This window comes from Salmo salar, chromosome 12, assembly GCF_965601325.2.
Source record: "Salmo salar chromosome 12, fSalSal1, whole genome shotgun sequence".
Lineage (NCBI taxonomy): Eukaryota > Metazoa > Chordata > Actinopteri > Salmoniformes > Salmonidae > Salmo > Salmo salar.
Genome location: NC_138302.1, coordinates 57837438 through 57860901, shown reverse-complemented (window position 1 = coordinate 57860901; position 23464 = coordinate 57837438). Strand labels below are relative to the sequence as shown.

The 23464-nt window shown below is 41.7% G+C and overlaps 1 protein-coding gene across 1 annotated transcript; it reads left to right on the top strand.

The window, feature by feature from the left end:
• Positions 1 to 5479: 5479 nt before the first annotated feature.
• LOC106565308 (sodium- and chloride-dependent neutral and basic amino acid transporter B(0+)) lies at positions 5480 to 22348 on the top strand (the record flags this gene model as incomplete). The annotated part of the gene is made up of 14 exons (XM_014132254.3): positions 5480 to 5660; positions 5904 to 6035; positions 14645 to 14806; positions 15061 to 15196; positions 15571 to 15703; positions 15812 to 15952; positions 16655 to 16790; positions 16932 to 17024; positions 17107 to 17232; positions 17317 to 17435; positions 17609 to 17708; positions 21082 to 21191; positions 21370 to 21537; positions 21716 to 22348. Coding segments are annotated over 14 exons (1899 nt in total), but the record flags the coding sequence as incomplete, so codon positions are not given.
• Between the last annotated feature and the right edge of the window lie 1116 nt (positions 22349 to 23464).

Genomic DNA, 23464 nt, shown 5'->3' with positions numbered 1-23464 from the left:
TTTGGATAGGTGATCTGTACGCACGAACAAAATTGAGGTATTTGTACATAAATATGGATTATATCGAACAAAAACCACATTTCTTGTGGAAGTAGCAGTCCTGGGAGTGCATTCTGACGAAGATCAGCAAAGGTAAGAGCATATTTCTAATACTAATTCTGAGTTTAGGTTGCCCCGAACTTGGCGGGTGTCTGAATAGCTCATCGTGATGGCTGAGCTATGTACTCAGAATATTGAAAAATGTACTTTCTCCGTAAAGCAATTTTAATATCTGACACAGCGGTTGCATCCATGGGTAGTCTATCTATAATTCTTAAAATAATTGTTATATATTTTGTCAACATTTATGATGAGTATTTTTGTAAATTGATGTGCACATTCACTGGACGTTTTGGTGGGAATACATTTTCTGAACATCACGCGCCAATGTAAAATGCTGTTTTTGGATATAAATATGAACTTTATCGAACAAAACACACATGTATGGTGTAACATAATGTCCTAGGAGTGTCATCTGATGAAGATTGTCAAAGGTTAGTTCTTCATTTAGCTGTGTTTTGGGTTTTATTGACACATGTCCTTGCTTGGAAAATGGCTGTGTGATTATTTTTGTCTATGTACTCTCCTAACATAATCTAATGTTTTGCTTTCACTGTAAAGCCTTTTTGAAATTGGACAATGTGGTTAGGTTAACGAGAAGTTTATCTTTAAAATGGTGTAAAATAGTTGTATGCTTGAGAAAGTTGAATTTGACATTTTGTTGTTTTTGAATTTTCCGCCCTGATATTTCACTGGCTGTGTCCCGCCTAGCCCATAGAAGTTAAGCACTTTTGGCAGTGAATACATCCTTGAGTCTTCTTGGGTATGACGCTACAATCTTGGAACACCTGTATTTGGGGAGTTTCTCCCATTCTTCTCTGCAGATCCTCTTAATCTCTGTCAGGTTGGATGGGGAGCGTCACTGCACAGCTATTTTCAGGTCTCTCCAGAGATGTTCGATCGGGTTCAAGACCAGGCTCTGGCTTAGGGTCGTTGTTCTGTTGGAAGGTGAACCTTTGCCCCAGTCTGAGGTCCAGAGCACTCTAGAGTAGGTTTTCATCAATGATCTCTCTGTACTATGCTCTGTCATCTTTCCCTTGATCCTGACTAGTATCGCAGTCCTTGCCGCTGAAAAACATCCCCACATCATGATGCTGCCACCGCCATGTTTCACCTTAGGGATGGTGCCAGGTTTCCTCCAGACGTGACGCTTGGCATTCAGGCCAAATAATTTAATCTTAGTTTCATCAGACCAGAGAATCTTGTTTCTCATGGTCTTAGAGTCCTTTAGGTGCCTTTTGGCAACTCCAAGCGCGTTGTCATGTGCTTTCTACTGAGGAGTGGCTGCAGAGATGGTTGTCTTTCTGAAAGGTTCTCCCATCTCTACAGAGGCGCTCTGGAGCTTTGTCACAGTGACCATCGGGTTCTTGGTCACCTCCCTGACCAAGGTCCTTCTTTCCCGATTGCTCAGTTTGGCTGGGCGGCCAGCTCTAGGAGAAGTCTTGGTGGTTCCAAATTTCTTCCATTTAAGAATAATGGAGGCCACTGTGTTCTTGGGGACTTTCAATTTTGTAGACATTGTTTGGTACATTTCCCCAGATCTGTGCCTCAACACAATCCTGTCTCGAAGCTCTACAATTCTTTCAACCTCATGGCTTGGTTTTTGCTCTGTGGGACCTTATATAGACAGGTGTGTGCCTTTCCAAATCATGGCCAATCAATCAAGTTGTAGAAACATCTCAAGGATGATCAATGAAAACAGGATGCACCTGAGCTCAATTTCGAGTTTCATAGCAAAAGGTTTGAAAACTTCTGTAAATAAGATATTTCTGTTTATTATTTCTAATAATTTAGCAAAAAGTTCTAAAAACCTGTTTTTTATTTTGTCAGTATGTGACCAACCGGCTCAAATCAGTCTTATGAAACAAAATTTGAAATAATGTTTTTACATTGGATAAAAGTAAAAACTCAGAGCTACAAAATTGTACATCACACACTACAGTTGAGGAACAATGGGAAAGTAATTTTGCTTTGAAATCTGAGAAACTTGTAATCTCACTTTTGAGAAAATGGCCTTTGAATGTTTTGGTACTACTACTGGAGTGCTCTTCTTCCTCTACACCCATTCAGCATCGTTCACACCCTCTTAAGCTTTAGCCCCACCCATCTCTTTAAGGATTGATCTGTGCGTACACTACTAAAAACAGCAGTCAATACCCAAGCTAACTTGCTAGCTACTTCCAGAAACAAATGAGAGAACAGCTCATTGAACATTAGGCTATAAATGTGGCTTTGAGATACGAATAATAAGATCTGACACGTAACGTTAGCTAGCAAGCAAGTACACTTTCACTTGAAATGAAAATACTTTGTCAAAATTAGAAATGTGTAATATCTGAAAATGTAACTAGCTGGACTATCTTACCCATAGTATAAAATCGGAGTAGATAGCCAGAGCGAATTTACCAGCTAGTATGTCTATCAACAGTTGTTGCAGTGACATTCTATTGAAATGGATACCTGCGTAGAGGAGTCTTTTGTTAAGACATGTAGCTAGCTAGCTAAACAATTAACAATAATCCCAACTCATGATGTTTCTACCCTGCATGGATTTGCAGGTAGCTAACAAACCAGGTTCAATGTTAGCTAGCTAACATTAGGCTATAATTAGTCAAGCAAATGGCTCTGAGATATGAATAATAAGATCATATACTAACATTACACTTTAAGTTGAAATGAAATCACTTGGTCAAAATTTGAAACGTGTAATATCTGAAAATGTAGCTAGCTAAGACAATCTTAACTGTGTACATCCTGTCGGATGCCATGGCTGCCCTTAGTTTGAAGATGTAATCTGGAGACAGGTGTTTTCTCCTTCTCCTTAGCTATCACACTCAAAGTCCACTGATTTCAAAACTCGGTCATCCAGAAAGTGTAATGCATACATGTAACGTTAGCTAGCAAGCCAGCCAGCTAACGTTAGCTAGTGAACAGTACACTTTCACTTGACATTATGCTTATGCAGTTTTACTACGCGATACATTTAAAAAAGCTGTGTTAGACAGGATTACCTAGACATACTGACCAGTGCAAATAGACAGAAGTGTGCTATATGGCACACCAATCCAAACTAATATCTCGGCATGTCCAGCCCACTCATTATCACAGCCGATCACGGCTAGGGGGAAGGTTGTTGGCTTTTTCTGTGGCTAAACCAACTAGGCTCGTAATTTTACAATTGTATTCCTATTTACAGATGGCGTACAAGTTTGTTATTAAGGCATATGAAAGTTCACATGTTCAACAAGGTATTTCAGCCAAAAAACGCATTTCGATAAAAACAAAACATTTACGTTTAAACGGCTTTCATGTGAAGTAGTGACCCACGACATACACCTAGTTTCCCGAAACGGGTCACATATAGGGTATTGTGTGTAGATTGATGATGAAAAATATATATTTTATCAATTTTAAAATAAGGCTGTAATGTAACAAAATGTGGAAAAAGTCAAGGGTTCTGAATACTATCCGAAGGCACTGTATGTGACACACCACTACACTCTTATAGACTAAGATCCATTTAGCAGGCACTTTTATCCAAAGCTACTTACAGACATACTTGCATACATTTACGTATGGATGGTCCTGGGAATCGAAACCCTCTACCCTGGTTCTACAAGTGCTATGCTCTACCAATTGAGCTACAAAGATCCATATATCCTAATATTATACGTGTGTGTATTTGTGAGGCCATGGAAACTATTGTCCTCTTTAACAGCCAAGCTGTAACCACATCCAACCTGCATTCACGTGCTTGTCAGAACTAGGAAATTTGAACATTTCTGACATGCTAACTGGTTGAACGCGGCAAATGTATAACTACAACCAGTTAGCATGTCAGAAATGTTCAAATTTCCTAGTTCTGACAAGCACGTGAATGCAGGTTGGATGTGGTTACAGCTTGGCTGTTAAAGAGGACAATAGTTTCCATGGCCTCACAAATACACACACGTATAATATTAGGATATATGGATCTTTGTAGCTCAATTGGTAGAGCATAGCACTTGTAGAACCAGGGTAGAGGGTTTCGATTCCCAGGACCATCCATACGTAAATGTATGCAAGTATGTCTGTAAGTAGCTTTGGACTGGTTGTAGTTATACATATACATTTGCCGCGTTCAACCAGTTAGCAAGTTAAAAAAAAACTAAGAAAAACTACAAAGCATTTGATCGTTTTCAGTCATATATTATGGACAGTTCTATTTGGCATTGATTGAATAAAATCCAATAGAAAGAGTTAGTCATAATTGAGAGAGGACAAAATAATGAAAAGTATTTCCCAAAAAATACTGTAGACACAGTACATGTCTTTGTTCTCTGTTTGGAAACACACATGCACTCACACACACACACACACGATGGAAACACACATGCACGCACGCACGCACGCACGCACTCACACACACACACACACACACACAGTTTCGAGCAATTCACTCACACTATAATTAGGTATGCCAGTAATGCAGGTGACTGATAAAAAGTGTGATGACAGAAAATTCAAAATACATTCCTCACTCACCTTCAACCGCGGTCCATAGGGATAATCGGGAGCTGGGAGGCAGAACAGGGCCGGGAGCAGAGCGGGGATTGGCTAGAGAGACACTGGTGACCTGTCTGTCACTCAGGTGCACAGGAGTTTAAATACCTGCACAACCTGTCTCTCCCAAGCAAACGCTTCTCATTGCATCACTTCTTCTGAATGAGACAGCAGCAAAATGAGGAAATATTTGTGCAGTTTGACAGACGTCATATTTCAGAACCCTGCGGCAACTGACACGGTAGGATGACATTCAACTGTGTTTGTGTAGCAGTCAATTATATCATGGTTGGCGGGAGGAACGATATTTTGACCAAAGCAACTTCATTATGATGACTGTCTTTTAATTGATCTTGTTTACAAGAAACTTCCCGCCCTTGCGCAGTTATAGCGTTAGTAGCCAACATAAAGATCGTGATGGGTGAATAGACTACTTGCACAGCCCAAATAACAAACGGGTAGATGTGGTTACAAACTGATTTGTCTCTCTGGTATACAACTTGCATTGGCTACTAATGTTTCCCTTTTGTCACTTAATAAAGACTAATTCCATTGTGTAGCCTGTATGGAACAATGACCTACCATTGTCTTCTAAAATATTGAAATCTGCTCTTACTTACTGTTAACATCCCTGTGTCTGTCTGTCTGTTTGTCTGTCTGTCTGTCTGTCTGTCTGTCTGTCTGTCTGTCTGTCTGTCTGTCTGTCTGTCTGTCTGTCTGTCTGTCTGTCTGTCTGTCTGTCTGTCTGTCTGTCTGTCTGTCTGTCTGTCTGTCTGTCTGTCTGTCTGTCTATCTGTCTGTCTGTCTGTCTGTCTGTCTGTCTGTCTGTCTGTCTGTCTTACAGGTTAAGGATGACCATGAAAAGCAACAGCAGAACTCCCATGTGGGAAGCAATGACGAGAATATTGACCGGGGGAACTGGACCAATAAGAGGGAGTACATGCTGTCTATGATTGGCTACGCTGTGGGCCTGGGGAACGTATGGAGGTTCCCCTACCTGGCCTATAAGAATGGAGGAGGTAAGTGGACACACAGACACAGACACACTCACACAGACACTCACATACTCCCTCAGTGAAATAAGCCTGCTTAATGTGCAGGAGTGACAATAGGAGCTCAATACCCTGTAATCAAACTTCTAAACGTAATCATGGCAGAATGGTGTTAAGGCATCGTTCAGATTGTTGTATTTGCATTGGTTTTAAGCCCATACACAGTCCCACCATCCACTGACCAGCTCTCTCTCTCTCTCTCTCCTCCAGGTGCTTTCCTCATCCCATATTTTATCATGCTAATTGTTGCTGGTATCCCTTTGTTCTTCCTGGAGAGTTCCTTCGGTCAGTTCTGCAGCCAAGGCCCTGTCAATGTGTGGAGGGCTCTGCCCATATTTCAGGGTAAGACTAACCCGTTTAGCCCATACTCCAGTTACCTATTACTCTTGGCCTTAACCCCATCACTGTTTGCAAATATGTAAGATATATACAATTTGTTGGAAGCTCCACCACTACACTGTTTATTTCTAAGCAGATCCTTCAGATCTGTTAACATTGAAGGGTAACATGCTGACCATACCGCTCTCGTAGTGTGCACGAGTCTTGCAAAATAAATGTACACATACAGTTGAAGTCGGAAGTTTACATACACCTTAGCCAAATACATTTAAACTCAGTTTTTCAATTCCTGACATTTAATCTTAGTAAAAATTCACTGTTTTAGGTCAGTTAGGATCACCACTTTATTTTAAGAATGTGAAATGTCAGAATCATAGTAGAGAGAATGATTTATTTCAGCTTTTATTTCTTTCATCACAATCCCAGTGGGTCAGAAGTTTAAACACACTCAATTAGTATTTGGTAGCATTGCCTTTAAATTGTTTAACTTGGGTCAAAAGTTACGGGTAGCCTTCCAGAAGCTTCCCACACTAAGTCAGGTGAATTTTGACCCAGTCCTCCTGACAGAGCTGGTGTAACTGAGTCAGGTTTGTAAGCCTCCTGTGTGGAAGAATGTTTGGAGTCATTGTCAATTTGGAAGACCCATTTGCGACCAAGCTTTAACTTCCTGACTGATGTCTGGAGATGTTGCTTCAATATATCCACATAATTTTCCTCCCTCATGAAGCCATCTATTTTGTGAAGTGCACCAGTCCCTCCTGCAGCAAAGCACCCGCACAACATGATGCTGCCACCTCCGTGCTTCACAGTTGGGATGGTGTTCTTCGGCTTGCAAGCGTTCCCCTTTTTCCTCCAAACATAACAATGGTCATTATGGCCAAACAGTTCTATTTTTGTTTCATCAGACCAGAGGACATTTCTCCAAAAAGTACGATCTTTATCCCCATGTGCAGCTGCAAACCGTAGTCTGGCTTTTTTATGGCGGGTTTGGAGAAGTGGCTTCTTCCTTGCTGAGCGGCCTTTCAAGTTATGTCAATATAGGACTCGTTTGACTGTGGATATAGATACTTTTCTACCTGTTTCCTCGAGCATTTTCACAAGGTCCTTTGCTGTTGTTCTCGGATTGATTTGCACTTCTCGCACCAAAGTACGTTCATCTCTAGAAGACAGAGCGCGTCTCCTTCCTGAGCGGTACGATGGCTACGTGGTCCCAATGTGTTTATAATTGTGTACTATTGTTTGTACAGATGAACTTGGTACCTTCAGGCATTTGGAAATTGCTCCCAAGGATGAACCACACTTGTGGAGGTCTACAATTATTTCTGAGGTCTTGGCTGATTTCTTGTGATTTTCCCATGATGTAAGAGGCACTGAGTTTGAAGGTAGGCCTTGACATACATCCACAGGTACACCTCCAATTGACTCAAATTATGTCAATTAGCTTATCAGAAGCTTCTAAAACCATTACATCATTTTCTGGAATTTTCCAAGCTGTTTATAGGCACAGTCAACTTAGTGTATGTAAACTTCTGACCCACTCGAATTGTGATACAGTGAATTATAAGTGAAATAATCTGTCTGTAAACAATTGTTGGAAAAGTTACTTGTGTCATGCACAAAGTAGATGTCCTAACCGACTAGCCAAACCTATAGTTTGTTAACAACACATTTTTGGAGTGGTTGAAAAACGTTTTTTAATGACTCCAACCTAGTGTTTGTAAATTGTACATGTTATTCAATCAATGCACCCACACTGCTCACGCATGTCTGCGTAGCCAGGCGCTAAAATAGAACTTGGTTCTATTTGTGAAGCTCGACGCGCTGCAAGTCCTGCCTCTCCCATCTCCTCATTGGTTTTTGCCAGTTACCCACGTGGGTGATTGAAAGATGAACTGAGGTTCACTCTCCATTCCAGTTGGTTGTGATAATGCACCTTAAAGTTGGATGCAAACCGCCATATAAAGTCCAAAGAAGAAGCCTGTAGGAGGATTGATTACTAGAAACAAACTCAGTTTACCGTTTAATCTGTGGATTAATTGTCGGAGTAGAGGACCTTGTGCATTTCAGGTAAAATAACAACTCAATGTTTATATCCCAGGACAAAGTAGTTGGCAACAGCAAGCTAGCTAGCTAAATTGCCATATATGTGTAATGCTTTTCGACCTGTCCCCAAATTAATATAGTTAGTTCAGAGTTTGTTTTGATATTTCAACCAGAGTGTCCTGATCGCGTCTGGTGTAGGGGGACAAAATCAACATGTGCTCGATGGCGCACGCGGATCTGGTCAGCATGTAAGGGCCAAAGGGAAAGGGTAAAGATTTAATTGGGACTGGCTATAATACTGTTTTTTTGCTTCTCTCTATGTGTTTTAATTTTGTGTGAGCAGCCAGCCCGTTATATCACGGGCTCAATCATATTGACCTTAGGGGAGATTGGTCTCACGTTTATTTAAACAGTGTAGTAATGACTAATGGCTAATAACCTGTCTGGGAACCCCTAGTCAACAGCCAGTGGAATTGCATCGCGCGAAATACAAATACCTCATAAATGCTATAACTTCAATTTCTCAAACATATGACTATTTTACACCATTTTATAGATACACCTCTCCTGAATCGAACCCGTTGTCCGATTTCAAAAAGGCTTTACAGCAAAAGCAAAACATTAGATTATGTTAGGAGAGTACCCTGCCAAAAAAAATCATACTGCCATTTTCAAAGCAACTAGCATGCATCACACATACCCAAAACACAGCTAAATGCAGCACTAACCTTTGACAATCTTCATCAGATGACACTCCTAGGACATCATGTTACACAATACATGCATTTTTTGTTCGATGAAGTTCATATTTATATATAAAAACAGCATTTTACATCGGCGTGTGACGTTCAGAAAATATTTTCCCTCAAATGCTTCCGGTGAATCAGCGCTACAATTTACAAAATTACTATTCGAAAACATTGTTAAAATGTAATATTGTCATTCAAAGAATTATAGACTAACATCTCGTGAATGCAACCACATTGCCAGATTTAAAAATAACTTTACTGGGAATCACACTTTGCAATAAACGAGGTGGTATGCTCAGAAAAATAGGCTAGGCGATACAGATTAGCGCCATCTTGGAACCATCTAAAATCAAATATACTATTGTAAATATTCCCTTACCTTTGATTATCTTCATCAGAAGGCACTTCCAGGTATCCCAGGTCCACAACAAATGTAGTTTTGTTCGAAAAAGTTAATAATTTATTTCCCAATAGCTCCTTCTTGTTAGCGCATTCCGAAGGCTACTCATAATGTACTGTAGCGCGCGGGACTTGTTGCCATGAAAGAGCAAAAAAAATATATTTACATTCGTTCAAACATGTCAAACGTTGTATAACATAAATCTTTAGGGCCTTTTTCAACCAGAGCTTCAATAATATTCAAGGCGGACGATTGCATTGTCTTACTAAACGTTTCGGAAGATGAGGCTACCCATGGGCGCCCGCGTCATGGTAGTAATGGCCCTCCCCCTGTGACCAACTTTCCAAGCCTCTCTTTCGGTCAGTTTCTACCGGAGAAGACTCAAACCATTTTGTAAAGACTGTTGACATCTAGTGGAAGCCTTGGGAAGTGCTAAGTGAATCCTAACTCACGGTGTTTCTCATAGGCAAAGTGTTGAAGGTGATTCCACAAATCAGATTTCCACTTCCTGCATGGAATCTTCTCAGGTTTTGGCCTGCCATATGAGTTCTGTTATACTCACAGACACCATTCAAAAAGTTTTAGAAGCTTTAGAGTGTTTTCTATCCAAATCTACTAATTATATGCATATTCTAGTTACTGGGCAGGCGTAGTAACCAGATTAAATTGGGTACGTTTTTTATCCGGCCGTGCAAATACTGCCCCCTATCCCCAACAGGTTAACATCTGCTAACCATGTGTATGTGACCAATTTTTTTTTAATTTGATTTGATTTGAGTTGACCTGAACCTAAACTCTTTATGGGTGGGAGTTCAGGGAATCTATCTGTACAGCCACAGGGCTAACCCTAACTCTTAGGTTGCCAGTCCATTTATATACCCAATCCCTGGGTTAACATATATAACCATAAGGCTGCTGCATGCCATCCATTTCCTTACCCAGCCCTAGATTCAGTGGGTCACTGGGTCACTCTGTCAGACTGGCCTCTACAGGTAAACTGCCAAAATAAAGGAAACATTTGAATAAATGACGGTTACAAATGATATTGAAAGCAGTTGCTTCCACACAGGTTTGGTTCTGGAGTTCTGGTTTGGTTCTGCTATTTTCACGTCCGGATGAAAAGTGTGCCCAAAGTATACTGCCTGCTACTCAGGCCCAGAAGCTAGGATATGCATATAATGGTAGATTTGGATAGAAAACACTCTAAGGTTTCTAAAACTGTTTGAATGATGTCTGTGAGTATAACAGAACTTATTTGGCAGGCAAAACCCCGAGGACAAACCATCCAGGATTTGTTTTAGGTCACTCTCTTTTCAATGGGTTTCATTGAGAATCCATAATTCTAAGGCAGTTGCTTGCAGTTCCTATCGCTTCCACTGGATGTCAACAGTCTTTAGAAATTGGTTGATGTTTTTCCTTTGTGTAATGAAGAAGTAGCCCTGTTCAGAATGAGGCTCGAGGGAAGTGTACTGTTTGATAGAGGCGCCTAACCTGAAAAGCACGCTCCACTTTGTTTTCCACTGGTATTGAACGCAGTTTCTCCCGTCTTAAATTAGATCGATTATTTACGTAAAAAAACACTCAAGTTCTTTTAGGAAAGTTGTTTGAAATGTTTGGACAAAGATTACAGGTAACTTGAGATATTTTGTAGTCTTGTTGCGCGAGTTGGAACCAGTGTTTTTTTCTGGATGAAACGCGCCAAATAAATGGACATTTTGGATATATAACGACGGAATTAATCGAACAAAAGGACCATTTGTGATGTTTATGGGACATATTGGAGTGCCAACAGAAGAAGCTCGTCAAAGGTAAGGCATGAATTATATCGTTATTTCTGAGTTTTGTGTCGCGCCTGGCGGAATGAAATATGATTGTCTGTGTTGTTTGATGGGGTGCTGTCCTCACATAATAGCATTGTTTGCTTTCGCCGTAAAGCCTTTTTGAAATCTGACACTGTGGCTAGATTAACAAGAAGTTCAGCTTTAATTTGGTGTATTGCACTTGTGAATGTATGAAAGTTAAATATTTGTAATAATTTATTTTGAATTTGGCGCTCTGCCATTTCACCGGATGTTGTCAAATCGATCCCGTTAACGGGAATTGAGCCATAAGAAGTTTTAAGGTCATGTATAAAAATGCCCAGTTGCCCATTTATTTTGGCTACCATCGCTAGAAGAAAATGGAAAATGACTGATGTGCTGACTCAAGCGCCGTGGAATTGTCGACCCATTGTCCACCCATCTTGGAATACCTGATGGTAAAATGTTGACTCTTCCACCTCCTGAGGGAGTTTTCAGCTGTTATATTAACTGTTGTATACATTCCACCTCAGGAGAAGAAAAATAACAAGCTGACACTTAACGAACTGTAAAGGGCAATAAACAAGCAGGAAAACTTACATCAGGAGGCTACTTTTCTGGTTGCCAGTGATCTTAATTCTGTGTCATTAAGACACGTGATGCCCAACTTCCATCAACCAGTCTCCTTCATCACTAGGGGCGAAAAAGTCCTAGACCACTGTTATTCTACCCACAAGCAAGCATACAAGGCCCTCCCTAGTCCACAATTCAGCAAATCAGATCATGACTCTGCAATCCTGCTTCCTGTTTACAAGCAGAAGCTCAAACAGGAAGTACCCATTACTCGCTCCATTGAGAAATGATCACCAGAATCTTAGATTATGCTACAGGACTGCTTTGCTAGTGCATATTGGAATATGTTTCAGGACTCCACTAACATAGACGAGCTAGCCACCTCCGTCACCGGCTTCATTAGGAAATGCATCGGCGACATTGTCCCCACAGTGAAGGTTCAATGCTTCCTCAATCAAAAGCCCTGGATTAACAGTGAGGATGGTGCTAAACTAAAGGACAGGGCTACCGCACACAGGGCTATCACAGACAATCCTGAGGCTATGGCTGAGGACAGGAACAAGTACAAGAAGTCCCACTATGACCTACGCAGATTCATCAAATGAGCAAAAGGACAATATAGGAATAAGGTGGAATGATATTACACAGGCTGCGACTCCCACTGCATGAGGCAAGGGCATTACGGATTACAAATGAAGACCCAGCCGTGATTTGCCCAACGATGCCTCTCTACCACACAAAGTCAATGCATTTTATGCACACTTCGACAATAACAACATTGTGCAAGGTGTGAGGGCCATCACCGACCCAGAGGACTGGGTGATCTCGCTCTCCGAGGCCGAAGTGAGCACGCCCCCATCCACATCGACGGGGCTGCAGTGGAGCCGGTCGAAAGCTTCAAGTTTTTCAAAATACAAATCAATGAGGACTTAAAATGGTCCACACACACTCGCACAGTCGTGAAGAAGGCACGACAGCACGTGTTGCCCCTCAGGAGGTTAGAGGTTTGGCATGGGACCTCAAAGTTCTACATCTGTACCATTGAGAGCATCTTGACTGGCTGCATCACTGCTTGGTAGGGAAATAGCACTGCCCTCGATCGCATGGCGCTATAGAGGGTGGTGAGGACAGCACAGTACATCACTGGGACCGAGCCCCCTGCCATCCAGGTCCTCTAATATCAGGCGGTGTGAAAGGGAGGCCTGACACCAACAGGCTGCTGAACAACTTCTATCCCCAAGCCATAAAACTGCTAAATAGTTAACAAAATGGCTGAATTTGCCCTTGTAATATATTTTATTTTTGCACTGGCTATGCACACTCACGTGGCCCTACACACTCACACACACTGACACAATTAATAAATTCCTCACACACACAAAATATGCACATACCTTTATACTGACTACAAACACGCACACCCACACCCACTCACAAACAATCATCATATGCACTGCTGCTACTCTGGTTATCATATGTCCTGATGCCTAGTCATCTTAACCATATACATATCTACCTCTATCATTCCAGTATCCCTGCACATTGTCAATATGGTACTGGAACTGACTGATCCTGTATATATTATGCTTACTTTCTCATGTTCTTCTTATTTTTATTTTGTGTGTGTTTTTGTTCTACATTATCTTATTTTTAGTATTACATTGTTATTGATTACTGCATTGTTGGGTTTAGAGCTTGCAAGAAAGGCATTTCACTGTACTTGTGCACATGACAAAACATGAGTCTTGATCTCAGTCACTTTGAAAGAGGGGTCTCAAAGGAGCACAGGGACTTTGACAGTTGTGTGTGTCTGTGTCTCAGTCAACAGAACTCAGCACAATTGAACACTAATGAGAGATTCTGGAGTGGTGGCTGAGACTGTGTTTTTCCACCTCCATCAACAAAACAGTTCCAGATACTTGTAGAATCTATGCCAAGGTTCATTGAAGCTGTTCTGGCGGCTCTTGTTGGCCCAATGCCCTATGAAGACACTTTGTCTTATTTTGTCAGTCACCTGTAGCTGCTTTATGAGCCAGAACACAGATTGCATGGTAAAGACGTTACTCAGTATTGGGGTTACTCAATATAAATACTTCTACTGCTGTTGTTTAGTTATAGAACTGTCTAGGGTCATGTTTCCAAATCCTGGTCCTGGGGACCCCTGACCTAACGTAACAGGCATAGAAAGACGCCTGAGCCCAGTCCCCTACTTTCTGTTTTTCAGGGGAAACGGAAGTTAGGTTGAAAATACTGTAGCCCTGAAAAACAGAAACATCCACTTTCTGCTTCTAAGGGTGGGGGACCGCAGGACAACAAAAATGTGCACCACTTTGGGTCCCCAGTACCAGGTCTAAAATGAACACTTGTCTAGGGTGTGCATGTAAGCAAATTCTTAGTCATACTTTTTGTTTGGGGGGGGGGGCATGTTTCTTTCCCTACCATCCCTACCCTAATTGGAGTAAACTAACAGACAAAAATACTTCTACTGCTACTTACAGCTATTTCGCTCACATTTCCAGTACCTGTAGTTAAATAATTATACATATATTCCTAATTTTTTCTTTGTCAAGTGCTGGATTTTCACCCACACAGTCACAGTCATACTTGTTTGTGACTCATCTATTTATTTATTTTCATTGCCACTGCAGTTATTCTAGCGTGTACTTTGGTGGACAAATGACACACTTATCACACTTATCATATGTTCTCTGCCAGGTCTTAGAGAATGTTTACCTCAATGGAGCTTCCTTGTTTACATTAATCTTAAGAAAAGGAACTACAACGTGACAGGTTGACCAGTACACCAGGAATCAATGGTTCTGACTGTTTGCCTCAGGCTGAATCAGTATGTGGTAAAGATGGAACTTCACAGACCTGCATGTTTTGTCAATGAAGTGACTTTTCTATCAGGGATCGGGGCAATTCACCTCAATTAAATCTATGCAGGAAGTGAAGTGAAATTCAGATTCAAATATTGAAGAATCCTCTTTGATATTAAACAAATAGCAATTATGTGTAACCCTTAGCCCCTCTCCCTCTCCTCTCCAGGTGTGGGTGTAACCATGGTTTTGGTCAGTACGTTAGTAGCCATCTACTATAATGTCATCATTGCCTACAGTCTCTACTACATGTTTGCATCCTTCCAGTCCCCTCTGCCATGGAGCGACTGTTTCTACTGGTCCAACAGCAACTGTAGCCTCACACCTAGAGGTACCTGTTTTATAATGTAGCATCACATCTAAAGATGTGGGGAAGTGTCCATGTTGTGCAGCTTTTAGTCTTCCGTCGTGTAAACTAGGCTCCAAACAGAAGAAAACCTGGACTTGTCCAATATTTTCAATTTTACGTTGCTATACATGTAAAAACATTTTCCATTGTGTGCTTTAATGAACATGACCCAGGTGAACCAGAAAAGAGTGCCCAGTAACTCTGCCACTTTGACCAATGAGTTCTGACCTCTACAGAAGTGTGCAATGTTACAAGAGATTCCAATTGGAGTGGGCCAGTAATTACAGCCAACATGACGCTGTGGGAGAATGGGACCTGCCCAGAGGGAAACATCAGCATTTCAGTACAGAGTCCCAGCGAACAGTACTGGGAGTGAGTATCACACACACACACCTCAATTATATTTCATTTTTGCTCATAGTCGAAAATACTTCAGTGGGAGCACAGGTTGTGTTGAATGCCAGGTTCCCTGTAATGCAGTGGGTAACCTGAGCCTGTAAAACAGGTTAGTGTTTTTCACCATGAATCTTGTTCTGGAGGCAGCTCTACAGAGTGGTCAATAGTTGGCACAGCCACAAAGTCATATAATTAAATGTTATACCTAACCCTAACCTTAACCACACTGCTAACCCTAAGGCCTAACCCTAACCTTAAATGAAGACCAAAAAGCACATTTTAGTTTTCATGAATTTTTACAATATAGCCAGTCTGTAAGGTGGTCTATCTGTCTGTGTGTCCCTCCCCAGCCTGGTGGCCTTACAAAGGTCTAGTAGTCTGGATGAGACTGGTCCGGTGGTCTGGCATCTGGCTCTCTGCCTGCTGCTGGGATGGCTGCTCATTGCTGCTGCCCTATACAAAGGCATCAAGTCCTCAGGAAAAGTCAGTATGACCCAGATCCATTTTGTGTGTGTGAGTTGGTCCTGTCTTTCTGATGTGTGTGTGTGTGTAGGTTGTCAGTCTAATAATTGTTTGTGTGTCTGTCCCCAGGTTGTGTATTTTACCTCTACGTTTCCCTATGTGGTCTTGCTGATCCTGTTGATCCGTGGAGTGACACTAGAGGGTGCCAGAGACGGCATTGAGTTCTATATCGGCTCCCAGTCCAACCTCGCCAAACTGTGCGAGGCAGAGGTCAGGGACTAACCTCTCACATTTGACCTTTCAACTCATCTCTTCTCAGGATCAAACCACTACCCTTTAACCCCACTAGGTCAGGGTTCCTCTCATGATATCTGCCACTGATCAGCTGGAGAGGCAGTATTAGTTTACCAGTTAGTTATGTTGCTCAAAGAGCAGGGAAATCGCCCTATTTTGAAGTCCCAAGAATGTCTGGGATTTTCGGTGAGCACTGTTGCATTCAACTAGGCTGGCAGCTTGCTAGGGTGTTGTGGACATGGATGGGCATTTAAGCCACACTCCAATGCCGAAGGTTTCATGTTCAATCCCAGTGCTAAGCAATCCTATTTCTTGTTTTATGCCTTTCCCTAACTTTAACCTTTAACCACTCTGAATTAATTCCTAAACTATCCTGTTTTTACCTTATCCCCAAACCTTAACCCTTAACGAGATGTAAACCCCCAGCTCGACACAAGTGTTTTCGGTTTCACTTTTGTGGAGTTCTGTAACAGTGTCTCAACTTGAACATCAAAAACCATTGTTTACCTTGACTTCACCCATAGACGTTTGGAAAAACATGAACAAACGTCAAATTTCAAAGTCAAACTTTGATACCTTGTAGCAAAGAGATGGTTCACTCAAAATGCCTAACTGATTGCTGTTGAAAGTTACTGAGGCTGACCGTGTCATCTGTGATTGTATCTGTGTGTGTGGCAGGTGTGGAGGGATGCAGCGATACAGATTTTCTATTCGCTGTCGATAGCGTGGGGTGGAGTCACAGCCTTGTCCTCTTATAACAAGTTCCACAACAATGTGTTCAAGGATGCGCTGATTGTCTGCCTCACCAACTGTGGTACGGAAAACACACACACACACCAGACTGATGCTAATTGCATCATAGAAACTATGAAATATACATTTAAGAACACAGTTCCAGTTGTTTCATTGTGTTCCATTGACAGTGTGTTTGATCCTTATTAATGTCACTGTATAGGTACCAGTGTGTTTGCAGGCTTCGCCATCTTCTCCATCCTAGGTCACATGGCTCATGTTTATGGAAAGCCTGTATCAGAGGTGGCCCAGGCAGGTCAGTAGTACAACACTGTACTGTATTCAGCTTTACCTGACACAATAACCACCTAAGAAACTAACAGAGTGTGTGTGTGTAGGTTTTGGCCTAGCATTTATTGCATACCCTGATGCCCTGTCCAAGCTGCCCATCTCTCCTCTCTGGTCCATCCTCTTCTTCTTCATGCTGCTCACCCTCGGACTCGACTCTCAGTTCGCTGGCATAGGTCAGTCACAGACACAAACACACACTACTAACTAGACCTAGACAATGACCCCTGACCTCTGACTCTTGACCTCTGTTCCCTCAGAGGTCATCTCCACCTGTCTACAGGACGCCTTTCCTGAAACCTTCAAATTAAAAAAATCCATAGTCTATGTGGCTCCCTGTGCCATTCTCTTCCTGCTCGGCCTGCCGTGTGTAACCCAGGTAGGTCCTTAGTTACCGTAACTGAAGTAAGTCCTTAGAAACCACAATTTCCTTGGTTTTGACCATTTAGTGCAAATTCATTCATGCTATATGTGTGTGTATTTGTGTGTGTGTGCATGTGTCTGTGCGTGCATTTGTGTGATAACTTTGTGTGTGTGTGTGTGTCTCTCCAGGCAGGGATATACTGGGTGACTCTGATAGATCAGTTCTGTGCTGGCTTTGTTCTACTGATCACTGCTCTGCTGGAGCTCATTGGAGTCTTCTATATCTACGGTAAATTGAAATATGCTACAGAAAGATGTAGGATCTTAATTTGAGCCAGTTAACTAAAGCAGGAAAATAATCATGCAGCAACAGGAAATGTGAATTATTATGTGGATTGTAATTATTGGAAATCTTTTGTAGGGATTAATATTTTTTTGTTAGGGCAAATCAATTCTGACATTAGAAGCCTTTTAAAACCTTGAATACACTACAAATTTGCAGCAACAAGAGTTATGAAATTAAGATCCTAGATCTGTACAGTTAACTACAAAATAATAGAAACACTTCAGTAATAAGGGATACAAATTATATTGAAAGCAGGTTTATCCACACAGGTGTGGTTCCTGAGCTAGTTAAGCAATTAACATCCCATGCTTAGGTCATGTATAAATATGCTGGGCAGACCATTATTTTTGGTACCATGGCTATGCCACTATAGGATGATAATGCCCACATCCACAGAGCATAAGTGGTCACTGAATTAGTTGATGAGCATGAAATATGTAAACCATATGCCAAGGCCGTCTGTCACCAGATCTCAACCCAATTGAACACTTATGGGAGATTCTGGAGAGGTGCCCGAGAAAGCGTTTTCCACCTCCATCAACAAAACATCAAATTTTGGAATTTCTCGTGGAAGAATGGTGTCACATCCCTCCAACAGAGTGCGAGACAATTGTAGAATCTATGCCAAGGTGCATTGAAGCTGTTTTGGCTCGTGGTGGCCCAACGCCGAGCTGCCTAGCGATGCAAGCCCACCTGACGAGCTAAATGCCTTCTATGCAAGCATCACTGAACCATGCATGAGAGCACCAGCTGTTCCGGATGACTGTCTGATCTCACTCTCCATAGCCAATGTGAGTAAGACCTTTAACCTGTTAGGGCTAGGGGGCAGTATTGACACGGCCGGATAAAAAACGTACCCGATTTAATCTGGTTACTACTCCTGCCCAGTAACTAGAATATGCATATAATTATTGGCTTTGGACAGAAAACATCCTAAAGTTTCTAAAACTGTTTGAATGGTGTCTGTGAGTATAACAGAACTCATATGGCAGGCCAAAACCTGAGAAGATTCCATGCAGGAAGTGGCCTGTCTGACAAGTTGTGTTTCATCTTGGCTCTTTTTATTGAAGACTGAGGATCTTTGCAATAACGTGACACTTCCTACGGCTCCCATAGGCTCTCAGAGCCCGGGAAAAAGCTAAACGATATCGAGGCAGGCTCTGGCTGAAACACTTTATCGCGTTTGGCAAGTGGCCGATCAGAGTACTATGGGCTTAGGCGCGTGCCCGAGTCGACCGAATGCTTTATTTTCTTTCGTCTGTTTACCTAAACGCAGATTTCCGGTCGGAATATTATCGCTTTTTTATGAGAAAAATGGCATAAAAATTGATTTTAAACAGCGGTGGACATGCTTCGAAGTACGGTAATGGAATATTTAGAATTTTTTTGTCACGAATTGCGCCATGCTCGTCACCCTTATTTACCCTTTCGGATAGTGTCTTGAACGCACGAACAAAACGCCGCTATTTGGATATAACAATGGATTATTTTGAACCAAACCAACATTTGTTATTGAAGTAGAAGTCCTGGGAGTGCATTCTGACGAAGACAGCAAAGGTAATAACATTTTTCTCATAGTAAATCTGACCTTGGTGAGTGCTAAACTTGCTGGGTGTCTAAATAGCTAGCCCTGTGATGCCGGGCTATCTACTGAGAATATTGCAAAATGTGCTTTCACCGAAAAGCTATTTTAAAATCGGACATATCGAGTGCATAGAGGAGTTATGTATCTATAATTCTTAAAATAATTGTTATGCTTTTTGTGAACGTTTATCGTGAGTAATTTAGTAAATTCACCGGCAGTGTTCGGTGGGAATGCTAGTCACATGCTAGTCACATGCTAATGTAAAAAGCTGGTTTTTGATATAAATATGAACTTGATTGAACAAAACATGCATGTATTGTATAACATAATGTCCTAGGGTTGTCATCTGATGAAGATCATCAAAGGTTAGTGCTACATTTAGCTGTGGTTTGGGTTTATGTGACATTATATGCTAGCTTGAAAAATGGGTGTCATTGTAAAACCTTTTTGAAATCGGACAGTGTGGTTAGATTAACGAGAGTCTTGTCTTTAAAATGGTGTAAAATAGTCATATGTTTGAAAAATTGAAGTTTTTGCATTTTTGAGGAATTTGAATAACGCGCCACGGGATTACACGCAAGCGTCCCACCTAGCCCATAGAGGTTAAACAGGGTAACAGTTGCAAGGCTGCAGAGCCAGATGGAATACCAGGACGCGTACTCTTAGCATGCACTGACCAGCTGGCAAGTGTCTTCACTGTAATACCAACTTGTTTCAAGCAACACACCATAGTCCCCATGCCCAAGAACGCCCCATAGCATTCACATCTATAGCCATGAAATGCTTTGAAAGGCTGGTCATGGCTCACATTAAAACTTTTTTGGTTACTACATGATTCCATATGTGTTATTTCATAGTTTTGATGTCTTCACTATTATTCTACAATGTAGAAAATATTAAAAATAAAGAAAAACCCTTGGATGAGTAGGTGTTCTAAAACTTTTGACCGGTAATGTATATTGCTAAGAATGTGAGACTCCCCTAGCTGAATGTTCTAGACACATTTCATGGGAATGTTGCAAGAACATTTATGTGTAAAAAAAACAACAACCAAAAAAACTAACAATAAATCTAAACACATCTCGTCTTGTTACCGAGCCAATCAAGACCCTGGTTGGTGAACCACTGATCCATTCATAGCTCTTTGTCTGTTGGCAAGGTTAGGGATACTCACACACACAGTGCATTAAAAGTACATATTTGACACACATGATTACATCGGGCATGTTCATTTATACAGTAATTATTATTCAATATGTCCTCACCTGGGATTTGAACTTGTGGTTCACAGGACAACTCTCTTCCTGCTACGCCACCATGTCTGTGTCAGTTATCAGTTAATCTGACTATTCTCTTATCATTGATTTGATTTACTTATTTCAACAATTTAAGGAGTTTCTGTATAGTTTTCAAATGCTACTGTCTATTAGTCACTTTACCCCTACTATATAAACATAGCTACCTCAGTTACCTCGTACCCCTGCACATTGACTTGGTACTGCTTCTCCCTGTATATAGCCATGTTATTTTTACTTGTTATTGCTATTCACTGTGTATTTATCTTTAACTCTGCGTTGTTGGAAAAGGACTTCAGTAAGCATTTCACTGTTAGTCTACACCTGTTTTACGAAGTATGTGACAAATAATGTGATTTAAGACACCTTATGTTGGTGTTTCTTTTATAGTTGGCAGTTACATATTCTGTGACATTTATTATGTGTTTGTGTATAGGAGGAAACCGTTTCATTAAGGACATAGAGACGATGATTGGGACGAGGAGCTCTCTCTTCTGGTTGTGGTGGAGAGCTTGTTGGTTCTTCATCTCTCCCGCCATCATCATTGTGAGTTCTCGCTCTTTGCCTCTGTCTCTGTCTTTCTCTTTAGAACTTAGATTCTATCCTACCTGGCTCTCTGTTCAATGGTCCTGATTTCTCTAACCCCTTTGTTTCTCTAACAGACGCAGGCACACTCTCTAACTCCCGTTTGTGTGTGTATGTTGTTGTTGTTGTTGATGTGTAGGTGATCCTGGTATGGTCGTTGTTGACGTTCAGTCCCCCATCCTACGGTACGGTGCAGTACCCTGCGTGGGGCGTGGCACTAGGATGGTGTATGATCGCCTTCTGTCTCATCTGGATCCCCCTCATCGCTGTCTGGAAAATACGCACCTCCCAAGGAAACCCCTGGCAGGTGGGTGTGGTTGGCAGAGATGTGGATCCTTAGGACGTCTGAGAGTGTTTGGAACTCCTCCTGCAATTGTCAGAATCTTTTTTTAGGATCTAGCATCTAAAGTCTCTGTCTGTGTGTCTCCAAGTGTTTGAAGTGGGTGTGCATCCATTACAGTACATGGATGTGTCTCTGTCTGCAGCGTCTGTGTGCTGTTTGTTCTCCTGTGGAGAGTTGGGGTCCGTACCTGGAGGTCCACCATGGCGAGCGTTATGCAGACGGACGACGGTACTACAGGAAGAACTCTGTCCACCTGCAAGACAACAATGTTTACATCATCCCCAACAACCTCACACGCCTCTAACCCCAGTGTGTGTGTGTGTGTGTGTGTGTGTGTGTGTGTGTGTGTGCGTGTGTGTGTGTGTGTGTGTGTGTGTGTGTGTGTGTGTGTGTGTGTGTGTGTGTGTGTGTGTGTGTGTGTGTGTGTGTGTGTGTGTGTGTGTGTGTGTGTGTGTGTGTGTGTGTTTTAGTGTAAGCTGCTTAGGAGGACGGCTCATAATACTGGCTGAAACGGAGAGAATGGAATCAAACCATGTGTTTGATGTATTGATACCATTCCACTCCTTCCGATCCAGTCATTACCACGAGCCCGTCCTCCCCAATTAAGGTGCCACCAGCTGGGTGTGTGTGCGTGTCTGCATGCGTGCGTGTGCACTAGATGACAAATCTGTCATTGTGCCCATTGTGCCCAAATCTGTCATTTCGCTACACTCGCATTAACATCTGCTAACACACGTGTATGTGACCAATAAAATTTGATTTGATTTAACCCTAATTGCTCATGTAAGTCACTCTGGATAAGAGAATCTGCTAAATGACTAAAATGTAAATATGCTATCACCAATTTTAATAAGATTTCAAAAACGTTTTATACGTACACTCCCCTACGTATTTAGTTGGACAGTGAAGCTAAAATGTTTAATTTGGCTCTACGTTTTATATTTGACCTATGTCACAGAATGCCACCTTTTATTTGAAGGTATTTTCATACATATCTGTTTTACCGTTTATTTATGAATACACTTTATGTATCGAGTCCCCTCATTTGAAGGTGTCATAAGTATTTGGACAAATTAATTTGTAATTTAGTTAAGAGTTTAGTATTTTGTCCCATATTCCGAGCACGCAATGACTACATCAAGCTTGTGATACTCAAAAGGTCAAATAGGGTGTGCTTATATTTATCCTGCATGTACAAGTGGGTAACTTGTACAAGTGTGAAATGAAAATGTGTTTTTTGTATATTGCCAGCAGCATACCACCCTGCATCCCACTGCTGGCTTTCTTCTGAAGCTAAGCAGGGTTGGTCCTGGTCAGTCCCTGGATGGGAGACCAGGTGGTGTTGGAGGGCCAGCAGGAGGCACTCTTTCTGTGTGTCCCTCGCCAGCCTGGTGGGGAGGGACATGTGTAGGGTGCTGTCTTTCTGATGAGATGTTAAATGGGTGTCCTGACTCTCTGAGGTCATTAAAGATCCCATGGCACTTTATTGTAAGAGTAGGGGTGTTGACACTGGTGTCCTGGCTAAATTCCCAAGCTATCCAGCATACCATCATGGTCACCTATTCATCCCTCTCCCCTGTAACTATTCCCCAGGTTGTTGCTGTAAATCAGAATGTGTTCTCAGTCAACTTACCTAGTAAAATAAAAAAAATATTGCAACTCCCCCTGAGAGTTGGGTCAGAGCCAGGGATTAGCCGTTATTGACAGGGACCCTGGCGGAATTAGCTTTAAGTGCAGATCAACAGATTTTTTTATCATGTCGGCTCCGGGATTCGAAATAGCAACCTTTCAGTTACTGTTCCAACGCTCTAAACACTGTCATCTCTAGGCTACTTGCCGCTCTCTACAACCTTGTTGGATGCATTTGCAGTTTGTTTTGGTTGTGTTTCAG